The 15268-nt window shown below is 36.3% G+C and overlaps 1 protein-coding gene across 2 annotated transcripts in view; it reads right to left on the bottom strand.

The window, feature by feature from the left end:
• The window catches only part of LOC149238302 (putative disease resistance protein At4g10780), a 52401-nt gene extending 37133 nt beyond the window's left edge, over window positions 1–15268 (bottom strand). For both annotated transcript variants that reach the window (XM_089366949.1, XM_089366950.1), the window contains exons 1-2: window positions 12977–15268; window positions 6450–6543 (exon numbers count right to left, since the gene is read on the bottom strand). In XM_089366949.1, the coding sequence (XP_089223075.1) occupies window positions 6534–6543; window positions 12977–14979 (2013 nt within the window). In that variant the 5' untranslated portion in view covers window positions 14980–15268 and the 3' untranslated portion in view covers window positions 6450–6533. The remainder of the gene's footprint in view (window positions 1–6449; window positions 6544–12976) is intronic.

Here is a 15268-nt window from a genome sequence, read left to right on the forward strand (position 1 = left end):
AATCTCGATTTGACATGTGACGCTTTTTCTATTTTATTTTAATGCTTAGAGGGTGATATTGATGATGAGGATTCTAATATAGGAAATGAGTTTGATGATATATAGGTGTTTGTTGTAGTATGATTTTTTTTAATACTAAAGGCCATCAAGATCATATATGTTGATGTGTTTTTGGTTCATAGATGTATTGCACTAAATGTTATTTTGGCTAGATGCACTCTTACTTGCTATATAAATGAGATTTTTTGTGTAGTTGTGTATAAATGGTTTGGATTCATATGGATGCAAACAAATATAAATGTTTTTATTTAAGGTTTGAATATTTTGTGTATTTTTTGGTCGATCATTTTTTTGGTCTTGTTTTTTATCGGTTATGACCGATTTTCAGTTTGGGGAGTCTATTAGTTTGGTTTTGATAATATTGATTCCACCAAAGGTGGTGGTGTCTAAAGAAAGAGTTCTTTTTAATTCATACAACTTGAGGACAAATATTACTTGTGTAATACAAGTAGGTCCTTTGGTTTTTTATCACGGTCAACTTTGGGATTATTTTGATGGGGCATGCTAGGGAAATGATAACATGTGTGGTTTTGGTTTTGAGGTTTATGTCTCTGAATATTATTTCTTTTCCTTCAGAGAAAATGTTGGACTTGGAACGAATAATAAAGTTGAAATTCTAACATTGCTTTATTTGTTGAAATTTGTTAGTTGCGTAGAATTATATCAGATATAGGTGAGGGGGGCTTGTCCCAAGCTATTCGTTGGATGAAGAAAAATATTCAAGTGCAAAACATCAATCTAATGGCTCTAGCACATCAGTTCAAAGAAATATCTTTAACCCTCTTACAATTGAGTTAGCGACATATTTACTCAGAACATAATAAGGCAAATTCTATGTCCAAGGAAGGTTTGTCACCAAAAAATAGAATGTATCAGTTGGTTGCACATGAGGGCTCCTCTGACTCTATTAAAAATGGCTTGTTAAGTGATTAGTGGATGCTCTTTTGTCAAGACCTCTAAACAGTCCTATTTTGAATGTTATATATAGCTATATATATATATATATATATATATATATATATATATATATATATATATATATATATATATATATATATATATATATATATATATATATATATATATATATATATATTCTTTTAGTTATTAATATATTCAAATATGTATATATAGGTTTTTTTTTTTTTATCTATGACAAGAAGTTAAATGGAAATTAGAGGTATTATTTGGTCTCATGTGTGGGATTAACGGTAAATGATACTGAAAAGCTCAGGATCCCAGTGGAGGTGGCTTCAACGATGATCATAAGGGATGTTGTCCTTTTTGTAAATACTATCTAGAGTAAAACCATATTATGGTTTTGGATTAAGACCTAAGATTGTTTTTATTTGTTAGGAGTTTGTCTTGGATAAGAAGAAATAAGAGAATGACCCAAGACCAAGAGACACCTAGTAGAAGTGAAAGCTTGCTTCCTCACAAACCATCAATGGGTCATTTTATGTGGTGTGGCTTGCTTTTAATAACGATCATAATTCAACCCACATTTGTGGATAAATGTAATTTTTTAATAACAATTATGATTCAACCTACATTTATAAATTACAATGAATGCCAAAATTACTTTAAATCATCTATTAAAAAAATAACAATAAATATGTTTTTTTTAAATGTAATAAATATATATTTTTAAAATAATTATTATAAATAAAATCACATTTATAAATACCAAAATATTTTTAAATCATATATATATATCTATATCTGTATCTATATATATATATATATATATATATATATATATATATATATATATATATATATATATATATATATATATAATGTCAATTGAGTTTAACTTGGGTAGGTCGGTAGAATAGTTGTTATCCTCCCCACTGAGGTTCAAGTCTTCTAAGTTGACATGTTTATGCTCTGGAATAAACTAACTATGTTGTGCTCTTAAGTGAGTCTATATTGAGGGCTAACCTAGTACCAAAAACCTCTCTCTTGTCCTTAGGCTAAGAGGGAGGCCAACTTTCTTCCTTTGGTGGTGCCTAGTGCCCAAAATTTTGTCAATTGGGGCTATCTTGGATGGTTGGGTAGAATGGTTGTTATCTTCCCCACCGAAGTTCAAATCCCTAATAGTGACATGATGAGCTTTAATGTTTTGATATATATTTTTGTAATGACTTTGTGCCTATGGATATTGTTATATTAGCTTCGACCCTTCTGAACTCTTAAGTGAGTATACCTGTGGGCTGGTCTGGTACACGCCTGGTACCAACAACCTCACTCTAGTCCCCGAGCTAAGAGGGAGGCTAATTTATTTCCTCGGAAAATACACACAAACACATTAAGATTTGGTGATTCAACATTTAAATAAAGTGTCTTTAAAAAGTCACTTGATTGAATCTCCTCAAAACTTATGTTATTGAGTCACAACAAGAATGACAACAAGCATCCAAAAGATTAATTTAAGTTGGTGCAAGAATCAAATTCGTGTGAAGGGGAGGATCATCTACATTGTTCTTCATGATCCCAAAAGATTAAGGCATTTTCTAACTATTATAAATTTTGAAGTATTTGGTCAGAATTCGTCGAAACAATTTTTGGTCAAATTGTGATTTTTTTTGTTATTTAAAATACATTTTCGAATACATTATGGATTTAGCACCCTGAAAACCCCCTAAATTGTTAAGATCGCGAAGAATTCATAATTCAAACTTGAGATTCCAATAAATTTTTATCGAATGTTGTGCAAATTTGACCAAAAAATACAAAAAATCTCAAACTTATAACAAAGATGAGGTTAAAATGGTACCCAAATTAAATGTGTCAAAGAAAGGATCAGTATTGATCATTTTTATTGTTCTTCAAGATCCCAAAAGATTAATTTAGGTTGGTGCATGAATCAAATTCGTGTGAAGGGGAGGATCGTCTTTATTGTTCTTAAGGATCCCTGTGCATCGTTTGTTAGCTCCACATCAAGAATAACAATGTTCCAACTATAATTGTAGCTTCTAAAATCACTAATGTAAGAAGGCAATAATTTAATGATTATGAAAGAGGGAAATTTATCAATAATTATGAAGGAGGCTTGTGTAGTAGCGATGGTGACACTTTCTCCTATCCTTCCCAACTTGACCATCTCTATGCATTGCATTAGAAAATGTAACTATGTTCGGTCTTCAATAATGTACTTGAGTCATTATGAAATGTACTTGTCAAAATAATAAAGAAAATAATTTTTATTATTGTAACAATGACTTATTAAAGCATGAGTTTCATGCTTGGGTCATCATTATATTAGTCAAAGTCCCCATTGTGGACTCCTAGGATTAATATTGAATTTATATAGTCATTGTACATTCGAAGAGACCCTTCTTGGGCTTTTGGATCATGTAAAAAGATTTTGCATCAAGTCAAATATGAATTATGTACCCTCCACATCATTTCAGCTTAAGAGAGATCAAGTTGGCCTAAGGACCCTCATTCAACCCATAAAAAGCCTATATTTACAAGGAGGTCGAACTCATTTGAAGCATTCACTCTCAAGCAAGTTCGATATCTCAAGAAGAGCTGGAGAAGTGCGAAGTATATTTTTGGGAGGTCAAAAGAAGTGCGAGTTTGGGGAAGTCTTTAGAGAAGAATAAAATATAAATTTTGGTGCCTCTCTCTCTCTGTTTCATGGTCTGGGTTGGGATATCGAAGTCTCCTAAGATTTCGTTGTTGCCAGAAACTGTTGCGTAGTCGAAGTTGCTAAAAGAGGTCGAAGATCTGGGAGGATGACATGGTGTGGAGGGAAAGTCTGGTCTTGGTCTAGGATAAAGATCTTTAAAGAATACTATTGAAAGGAAGAATTATCTTGACTGGGATTTCCCCTCGAGTGGGGTTTTTCCCTGGCACGTGACTATATCTTGTGTCTCTTGTTTTATGATCTTCATACACATATACTATGGTAATTGCTTGATGAAAGATAAGATAATAAAGAAGTAAAATAATTCAACACACTCACAAGTAATTATCAAGAAAGGAGAATCAAACCCTAATACAATATCTTTGATTTTCCAACACATTGTCCACTCACTTTGTTGGTTTTGTTCATATCAATGGAAAGGATTGGAGATTTGATTAAAAGGTTTATATGCTACACAGTATTCCTACTTAGTGTAGGAATGCCACATTTATATCCATGTTTGGGATTTAAATTGTGATTTATATTAAAAGATTAATATAAATAATATGTTAAGGCTAGATTTCTTCCTTTGGTGCAAGAATCAAATTCGTGTGAACGGGAGGATCACCTTTATTGTTTTTCATGATCCCGAAAGATTAAGGCATGTTTGTTTTCATTCTTGTTGTGACTCAATAACAAAAGTTTTGAGGAGATTCAATCAAGGGACTTTTTAAAGACACTTTATTTAAATGTTGAATGACCAAATGTTAATGTGTGTGTGTGTGTGTGTGTGTGTTTTCCGAGGAGAGAAATCAAACTCCCTTTTAGCCCGAGGACTCCAAGGCTTTGTTTGCTTGGATATTTCCTTGCAATGCCAAGCCTATAAGAGTATTCACATACTAGGATAACTTGATAGTGTTGTTGGACAGTTGGCATTGTCTTGATGGTTAGTGGTTGCAAGTGTGATGGCATTAATGTCAACAGTCATGTCAAGAGATGTGTTGGGAAGTTGGCATTGTCTAACTATTGGCAAGAGTGTTGGCATTGATGTTAAGCAGACTAGCATGGAGGTTTATGGCAAAAAATGTGTCAAGCTCAAGGGGAGCCCCATGGTTGCTACAATGCTCTGTAGAGAATCATGACAATAGCATGCTTATTGGAGAAGCCATAAAAATAAGGCATTGATGGTTGGGAATCCCAGACTTTGGAGGAGACTCTACCTCAAGAGACCAACTCAGATACTCTTGGAGATGGCATAGATGGTTAATGCTTTGAAAGATATCTCAAATGGTATGGGGAACCTTGAAAAATGCCTCTGAAAAGCAGGTTCTAGGCAGAAGAAGAAGAGCCAAGGTGGAAAGAATGAAAGAAAGTGTGCATCCATTTCTCAGATAATCGATGGGCTCAAAGCCTACATTGGACCTTCTCCATTGGAAAGTGCTCATAAAGAGCTTTCAAACAGTGTGTTGAAGTCTGCAAATGACTTCCTAGATCAAAAGTTATGGACTATTGAATTTAAGGTCTTGAAGTCCTAAGCATGATGAAATATCGGAGGCAACCGAAATATCGGGACCCGATTTCAGAAGATCAGAAGTAATAATAGAAGAATTGGAAGAAGCCACTCATATATTTTCCTAAGTGATATGTATTGCAAAATAGTGTTGTCTAACAATTATATATTTTGGAGTTTTTAGCCGAAATCTAGCAAAACATTTTTTGGTCAAATCTTGATCTTTTGTTGTTTAAAATGTATTTTTCACCATATATATGATTTAACACCTTGAAAAACCCTTGGGGCACTTGAATTACAAAGAATTCACAATTTAAACTTGTGATTCCAACAAATTATTGTCAACTTCTTCGCAAATTTGATCGGAAAGATTTCCAAACCTACAACAACATTACAAAATACTTAGGTTTTTAAGTCTATTTTGTAAAATCTATGTTATTAAGTTCTTTTGAAATGTTTTGTACTTAAATTTAGCTTTTTTACTTTGATTTAAAAATAATATTAATAATAATAATATATTTTTAAGGTGAAGTCATGGATGGCATCATGTTTGTGGACAAGAGACCTACCTCCACTAAGCAATCTCCACTAAGCAATTTGACTACTATAATATAAGGAATTATATATACTTTACCTTCTTGATTTGATCTCATAACTTTTTGAGAAAAAACACGTATCATTAAACTCATTTAAACTATAAAACTCTATAAATATTTTTATATAAAATAGGATGTATTCTTATTATAAAATTTACTATGTTTTTTTATTTTATATAAAATATATTATTTATAATTAAAAATATAAAATAGAAAACATTAATTTTTTATAAATAACTTTATAAAGACCCTTTAAATTATATTTTTATTTTATATAAAATATATTATTTATAATTTAAAATAGAAAATAGAAAATATTAACTTTTTATAAAGAAGATCTAACAACTTTAAGAAGAATATTTAAATTATATTTTTATTTATATAAAAAGTTAAAAAAAATTAATTTATATAAATTAATATTATATAATATTAAAAATAAAATCTAATCACATTAAATTAATTTATTTTAATATTTTAAATAATATAATTATATATAAGAAATTGATTAAAAATATCCCAATTATAACAATATAAATCAAATATATTTAATAAAATAAAAAATATATAAATCTATTGAAGCAAAATTTTAATTATTAGATATACAGAATTTAAAAACTAAACATTAAATTAAATACAAATTTAAAAGTACCTCTTTCGTGGCTATGCTTAATCTCTTGCACAAATATATTTCTGAGATTCTACGGACTTGCTTTAAAGTGGCTAGTGTAAGCCATCATCGACACCTGTGACAAAACATTGGTTAAAACCACGTTAGAAAAAGCAAGTTAATGGTATCATTTCATTATCATGTGCATTCTGAAAATAGTATTCCTTTCTTCGACTATTACTCTATTTAAAAGCGTAAAAAAGTTATATTTTAATTATATATATGAAATAAGAAATTTTTTTTTTCGTAAGCTGGGTGGGACTCTCCGATTTACATGTCCATTATGTACCCCTTGTTGGAATGTTAATTCCAACTGCAGCCAAACTCGTGGACGCGGCATGGACTATGGCGGCATCAGGACTACGCATCCAAGACCTCAGCACCGGCGTGGATTGACCAGAAAACGGGACGGAATTCTCTCGGGTTGATTTCAGGTGAAAGGAATAATCCGGCAAGGAGCTCCGAGAAAATATGGAGCTGACACATGGCTTACCACTGACGTAATGCAACGTCACGTTCTCGGGAGGTAAACCTCAGCAGTTGTATGCCTTCCGATATCAACCTCCGCCGTCCGATCTGGTTGCGCGTTGTCCACCGTCGATCTTTGAAGGTGCACGGGCCTGCTGCAATTTAATCACATTGCGTGGAGTGTTTGTCTTATTGGTTGACCGCCAAGAATGGAGGAGTTAATGCTTTTAATGGTTGGTCGTAAATGGGTGGTAGAACATTTAATTTTAATGTTCTTTTATTTGCACGGCGGTATGGGCACATACACCATATGTGTCATATTTTTAAATGAGCGTTGACCATATGCAATTTAAAGGCCCACGGTAGTTGAATGCATTATATTGGGTTTTTAATATAATGAGCCAAAATATATATGTGGGTAGTAATATATGTGTTGACATTTTTTTTGGTAAGATGTGAGCGTGGGTTATAATGTTTTTAAATATGCGTTGTGCCTGCGAGCAAGTTTTATGGGTATGGTGGCTGCGCACAATGTGTGTGCGTGTTTTTTTTTTATATGTGTGATGCCCATTAAAAACCAGAAGAGGAGCGAAAAGTATAGTGTGCATGGTGAAAAGAAGAATGTATATGAGAGTGCGTAAAAATTAGTTTTTTTGCTGCAGTGAAAAACTTGCAAGAAAACTATGGTGATGCACAGAAGTGCATAAGTGAATGTGAATGTTTTTATGCGTAGATCTCTGTTGATCTTGCAAGGAGAAAAACAAATGCACAGCAGTGCGAAGAAATTACATGGAACAAGTTGTAATGTTTTGTGAGACATAGTAAAACAGAGGAGTAGCAAAAACCATGTGTGGTTTTGCACAGCAGTGCATAAAGAAAATGGTGGAGCGTTTTTTTTGTAAGTCTGTGTAAATTTTGTTTTACAACAGCCTGTAAAAGGAGTTTTACATCAGTAAATGTAAATGGGGGTTTTACAGCAGTAAACCCAGCATAGTGAAATCTCAGGTGGAGAGAAAAGACAGAGTTTTTATTTTTGATGGGTGAATGTAAGTTTTGGTAAATCCCTCTCAGCAAAGAGGATGAATGTTGTTTCAGGCTTTATATGTTAATCAATAGAAATATTTTTATGGCTGTGTAATACTCTGTTCTGAGTAATTTTATTTAATGGCTTCCCTGTGCATAAAGATCTTGAGGCAGAGAAACAGAGCATTACCTCTGTGTGTTTGAATGTTTGGTTTTTGGTATTTTCCCACCAAAAAAATACCCAACAGTGGTATCGAAGCTAGTCCAGGCTCTTTGAAGACTCAAAGAAGCTGAAGGAAGGTGTTGTTGCAGCAGTCAAACCTCTCCAACAGTGTGAAGCCACAGCCAAAAGGGATTAAGGTATTTCTCAAAGCTTTTCTTTGTGTTACTGCTGAAGGAACAGTCAGTGATTTTAAAAGAAAACACAGTCAAGTATTTAAAGCCTAGATAAGAATGGCAAGGTCAAAGAAGAAAGCCTCCAGGGCTGTTAAAAATGTGTCTCCCTCCTCTACTAAACTAGAAGGGAATCTATTTGAAAGCATTGTATTTGAGGTTCCAAAGTTTGATGGAAACTTTGATGTATGGGAAATAATGATGAGGGCTTTCCTAATGTCTGAGGGGATTGAAGTCTGGGAGTCAGTGATTGATGACAGCAAGATGGATGAAGAATCCATGGAGTATGATGCACAAGCAGCAAAACTAATCTTGGATGGACTGCCTGATTCTGTGAAGAAGAATCTTGGAAAATATACATCAGCAAAGGATATATGGGACAGACTGCATGACCTTCATGCAAAGGGAGCACTGACCATGACAATGAGTCAAGAAGAAACTTATGAACCCATCATAGAAGCTGAGAATGAAAAGCTTGATCTCATCAAGCTTCAAGTAAAAGAAAGAGATGAAGAGCTTGCCAAGCTCAAGAATGAGCTGGATCAATGCAAGAGGAAGCATTATGAAGAAGTCATGTCTATGACAAATCAGTTGAACAGAGCAAAAACGCAGGAAGATGCCTTGACAAGTCAACTTGAAGAAAGACACAAGAGAGTGAACAAGCTTGTGGAAGAGATTGGACAGTACAAGGTAGAGGTCTCCTCCCTTAAGTCCGAACTACAAGAAGCAAAGAAGCAGGCACAAGGAGCTGAAAAGAAAATGAAGAGCAGTCAAGCAAAAGATGAAGAAATCTCCAAAATGAAGACTGATATTATCTCCTTCAAAATAGTAGCAGCTGAAGCTACTCGCAGCAAGGAAGAAACTGAGGGACAACTAGCAAAGAAAAATAATGAGTGTGAAAAGTTGGAAGAAGAGATTGTCCTCCTCAGGAAGAAGGTTGAAGGGATGAACAAGATCATGAAGAGCTCTCAAGCTTTGGATGACATGCTCAACTATCACAGATCTCCATTTGATAAATCAGGACTTGGGTATGTAGGCGAACCCTCAAACAAGGATGAGGATGCTTTAAGCAAAGGAGATGTGAAGAAGCCAGAAAGAAGGTATGATGCTCCTAGTTCCAGCAAAGGCAAGGAGAAAAATGAAGGCAGCAATAGAAGAAATCCTGCTCCAAGCAGAAAATCAGCTCCAAGAAGAAATGTAGCTGATGTCAAGAAGGCAAGAGGCAATGGTGATCATCAAAGGATCTCAAGGCAGCAAGGCTTCAGAGGTACATTAAGGAAACCTCCATCTCCCAGGTATCAAAGTTCATTTTATGGTTATTGTTATGCTTGCTCAAACTTTGGTCATATGGCAAAAGACTGTAGAGTATTTCATGGAGATAAATGTTGTGGTCTTCGACAACCTCCAAGAAACAATTTTAGAAGAAATCATGAAATGTCATTCATGAAAAATGTAGAATGCTTCAAGTGTCATAACATTGGGCATATGGCACGTGACTGTAACTTGACATGGGCTCTTACACAAGCTAGACCCATGCAAAAGAAGAAAGTTACACAAGTATGGAGAAGGAAGGTAATACAATCTGAAAACCCCTTGAACTCCCCAGTGGATCTAAATTTGTTTTGAGAAGAGTCTGCCAAAAGAATACAAGCATACATTAAAGGGGAGCTTGTAATTTTTTGTTTGCTGAACTGTATTAACAGTCATTTGTTGTTGGAGGATGTATTGCAGCGCAGCAGTTGCAAATGAAATCTTTGATAATCCCTCTAAAAGGTAATATGCAGCAGTGATGAAATCAACAATGTTTTTGCTCTGTGTTTATGCAATATGCACAGAAATGCATAAAGAAGAAAAGATGGCAGCGCTGAAATGTAAAGAGCAGCAGCGAGATAAGAGAAAAATGCAAAGCATGGAGACCCTCACAGCAGTGGGAAGATAAAACACAAAACAGCAGTTTGGAAATTTTTTTTGGAGCACATGGATTAGAATGAACAGCAGTTTTGAATTTTTTATTATGGAGCACATGCATTGAAATGCATAGCAATGGAAGGTAGTTTCCTTCTATGTAATGTGAGAGAGAACATACTCACAGCAGAGTGAGTACAATACATAGCAAAAAAAACGTAATGTTTTTTTCTTCATATGCAATGTAGCATGCAAAGAAACGCATAAAGAAAAACAGGGACAACAGATTTTTAATGCACACTGGATGTATAAGAATGTGTGTGGCAGCAGAAAGCCAAAGGAATTGCACAGTAGTGCATTGTGTAAAAAAAATGAAGACTAAGATTGTGTGAAGCAAGGGTGCATAAGCAAAGGCAGCAGCCTGTATTTTTTTTGTGAAGAATGAAGTGCCAAGAGTATGGGCACACAACAGTATGATAAAACAAAAGGCAGCCACAGTGCAAATTGCAGAGGCAACGCAGCAGCAAATAAAACCCAGGGATGACAGTCTATGGTTATGGGTATGGATAGCAGAGAATATGCAGCAGCATAAAAGAACATTGTAGTGAGTTTGCACACACAGCAGTGCAATGGTTGTTTGTTTTGGAACTGCATTTGCAGCGGTCATTTGGTGAATCCCTCTGTTGAGAGGAAGATGCTTTTTAGCATTGTTTGGTAAATCCCTCTGTCAAGAGGAAGATGTTTTTATAACAGGTGAATCCCTCTATCAAGAGGAAGGTGCTCTTCAGCACATTGTAATGGTGAATCCCTCTGTCATGAGGAAGGTGCTCTTAAGCACAGTCACATGGTGAATCCCTCTGTCATGAGGAAGGTGCTCTTAAGCACAGTTTCAGGTTAATCCCTCTATTAAGAGGAAGACAACTTTGTTTGTTTGTGAACTGCATCAGAAGCAGTTGGTGAATCCCTCTATGTGAGGAAGTGCTTGGGTATGTTTGAACGCCCAGCAGTTGAAATTAAAGGGGAGTGTTGGAATGTTAATTCCAACTGCAGCCAAGCTCGTGGACGCGGCATGGACTATGGCGGCATCAGGACTACGCATCCAAGACCTCAGCACCGGCGTGGATTGACCAGAAAACGGGACGGAATTCTCTCGGGTTGATTTCAGGTGAAAGGAATAATCCGGCAAGGAGCTCCGAGAAAATATGGAGCTGACACATGGCTTACCACTGACGTAACGCAACGTCACGTTCTCGGGAGGTAAACCTCAGCAGTTGTATGCCTTCCGATATCAACCTCCGCCGTCCGATCTGGTTGCGCGTTGTCCACCGTCGATCTTTGAAGGTGCACGGGCCTGCTGCAATTTAATCACATTGCGTGGAGTGTTTGTCTTATTGGTTGACCGCCAAGAATGGAGGAGTTAATGCTTTTAATGGTTGGTCGTAAATGGGTGGTAGAACATTTAATTTTAATGTTCTTTTATATGCACGGCGGTATGGGCACATACACTATATGTGTCATATTTTTAAATGGAGCGTTGACCATATGCAATTTAAAGGCCCACGGTAGTTGAATGCATTATATTGGGTTTTTAATATAATGAGCCAAAATATATATGTGGGTAGTAATATATGTGTTGACATTTTTTTGTAAGAGGTGAGCGTGGGTTATAATGTTTTTAAATATGCGTTGTGCCTGCGAGCAAGTTTGATGGGTATGGTGGCTGCGTACAATGTGTGTGCGTGTTTTTTTTTTATATGTGTGATGCCCATTAAAAACCAGAAGAGGAGCGAAAAGTATAGAGTGCATGGTGAAAAGAGGAATGTATATGAGAGTGCGTAAAAATTAGTTTTTGCTGCAGTGAAAAACTTGCAAGAAAACTATGGTGATGCACAGAAGTGCATAAGTGAATGTGAATGTTTTTATGCGTAGATCTCTGTTGATCTTGCAAGGAGAAAAACAAATGCACAGCAGTGCGAAGAAATTACATGGAACAGGTTGTAATGTTTTGTGAGACATAGTAAAACAGAGGAGTAGCAAAAACCATGTGTGGTTTTGCACAGCAGTGCATAAAGAAAATGGTGGAGCGTTTTTTTTGTAAGTCTGTGTAAATTTTGTTTTACAGCAGCCTGTAAAAGGAGTTTTACATCAGTAAATGTAAATGGGGGTTTTACAGCAGTAAACCCAGCATAGTGAAATCTCAGGTGGAGAGAAAAGACAGAGTTTTTATTTTTGATGGGTGAATGTAAGTTTTGGTAAATCCCTCTCAGCAAAGAGGATGAATGTTGTTTCAGGCTTTATATGTTAATCAATAGAAATATTTTTATGGCTGTGTAATACTCTGTTCTGAGTAATTTTATTTAAAGGCTTCCCTGTGCATAAAGATCTTGAGGCAGAGAAACAGAGCATTACCTCTGTGTGTTTGAATGTTTGGTTTTTGGTATTTTCCCACCAAAAAAATACCCAACACCCCTCTACGGGGGAGGGATAGCTCAAGATTTGAACCCAAAACTTCCAGTTTAGTGAGACTTCATTTCCACGGCCCTTGCCGCTTGAGCTACCCTATGTGGACATATATGAAATAAGAATTTAATTCAAAATAATTAATTTAAAACCACGGCCCTTGCCGCTTGAGCTACCCTATGTGGACATATATGAAATAAGAATTTAATTCAAAATAATTAATTTAAAAGTTTCATTGATAAAAAATTACTCTTACTTACCTCGGGTCTGTGGGTAAATATTGTTTAAAGATATTTTCCAGCTTCATTTTCACGTTATCATCTTCCCATAGTATGCTTTCCCACCAACGAAGTGGATATCCTAATATTGCTGATAAATTTGGCAGCATTTCCATTCCGTTAGGAAATCTTTTCAAAGAAAAGCACTTCCTTATCATCAACACACGGAGCTCAGGTAGTGTCCTCGCATCCCACACTCCACTGTTTGATGGTCCAGCTAGGCTCTCTAACATCTCTAGATCTTTGAGAACCAGCTTCTGTAACGTTAAATATCCACTCGGAACCCTGCCAGGGCTCCCTATCCCCAACTCTCTCAAATTCTTGCAGCTATACAATTTTAGAAGCTTCAAATTTGGCATCCACTCCAATGGAGAGAGCTCCGTTATGTTGTTGCAATCGTACAAATATACCATTTCAAGATGTTCGAACTTGCAATTAGGCAGACTTAACCCTCTGTAACCGAATAGAATAAAACTCTGCAGCTTCTTCATGTTCTGCATGTCTTGTGGAAGATTCTCCATGATTTCATCTGAACTATTAAATGGGTAGACCAACTTTAAGTGCCTCATCTCCGACCAGGTTCCCATTATGCCATCTTTAAATGCTGACTTTGTTCCATCCTGCGACGGTTCTACCCATACCCACAACTCCGTCAGGTTTTTGAGACCCTTCAAACTCCAAATACTTGCAGGCGCTTCCTTTTCCACACTTAAACATGTGTTTAACGTGAGGCTGCCCAATGAAGTAAGTTCAGAGATCTCACGTGGAATCATCTGTAACGACTCACATCCGCCTGAATAAAGACTCCTGAGATTTTGAAGCTGTCCAATCGTAGATGGCAATGATTCTAGAGATCTACAATATGAAAGATGCAAAAATTGAAGCCTAGAGAGATGGCATATCTCTTCCGGCAAATCTTTGATGGGGAGCTCTCTTAATGAGAGAAACTCAAGCAGTCTTAGCTGCCCAATTGACGCTGGGACTGAAGTTATTTTGGTGCAGCCGGACAGATCGAGAACCCTGAGAGAGGTTACGCTGAGTAGAAATCCTGACGGAAGCTCTTTCAAATTTGGATTGTTCATTAACATGAGACTCACAAGCTCTGGACATCTCAACTCAGTCGGTAGATCTTCTAAAAGATTATTGGCTAATGATATCCTGCACCAATTCTCATTGTGAACCTCAGGGAAATTTCTTTGATCTTGATTTGCCATGAATAAAGAGTTCTCATCTTTTTGCCCAATGAACACCGCCATATCATGAATACACTCGTCAACTCTTACTGTACTATCCCAAAATACATTTGTCCTCCAACTAACTTGGTGGAAAAGGCAATGGTCTAGAAGGAGTTTGAGGTACTTGCGCCCTATGGCCGTGTCCATTACATAGCTTCCCTGTTTGCTCTTCACTAAACCTTCTCCAATCCACATTTGCAGTAATCTGACCGTATCAATTTCTTCATCTTGCTTGTACATAGCACAATATAAAAAGCAGCTCTTCAGGTCTGAATTGGGCAGAGAATCATAAGCATACCGGAGTACTGCATAGAGTTCTGCATCAAGGCGAGGATGAGTCGCTGGAAAAGATGGATCTACCTCTTGAATGGAAGATAAACAATTGTCCCATTCATCTACACTGGTTTTCCCAACCATTGCTGCGGCGACTACATTTACGGCCACAGGCAGGCCTTTGCACTCGTTGGCAATTTTCCTGGCACGGTCTTCTATATCCATAGAAACTTGCTCGTCTTTGAAAGCCACTCTGCGAAACAGCTTCCAGCGCTCGTCTTTAGAGAGGGGTTGTATTTCAGTGGATTGTTGTGCGCTCATTTCTGGAATCAGATCCTTCCTGCGAGTAGAGAATAGGACTTTACTGTGTTTATCATCCCCAAAAGCCACACCTACTTCTTGCAAATCGAGGCGACTCCACAAGTCATCCAATAGCAGAAGAAAGTTCTTCTCCTTCAGATATGCAGACAGCTTCATCTTTCTCTCATCAAAACTGCTTGGGAGGCTTAAACCTATTTCATTAGCAAGACGATCCTGCAACTCTAAAATTTCATAATTTTGGGAAACTGTGATCAAAATCACATGCTCGAAAACATTACCGACCTCTTTATATTTATTGCAGAGCAGTTGGAGGAGGTGCGTTTTCCCAGCGCGGGGTATGCCACATACGCCAATTACGTGAACATGGTCACCTTCGTTAAGCCACTTCTCTACTTGATCTTGAGCCTCAATAAACCCCGAACCTCCAAACGCAGAGGAGGTTGCT

This window comes from Pinus tabuliformis, chromosome 8, assembly GCF_031772625.1.
Source record: "Pinus tabuliformis cultivar Carrire ecotype Pingquan chromosome 8, CPIR1, whole genome shotgun sequence".
Lineage (NCBI taxonomy): Eukaryota > Viridiplantae > Streptophyta > Pinopsida > Pinales > Pinaceae > Pinus > Pinus tabuliformis.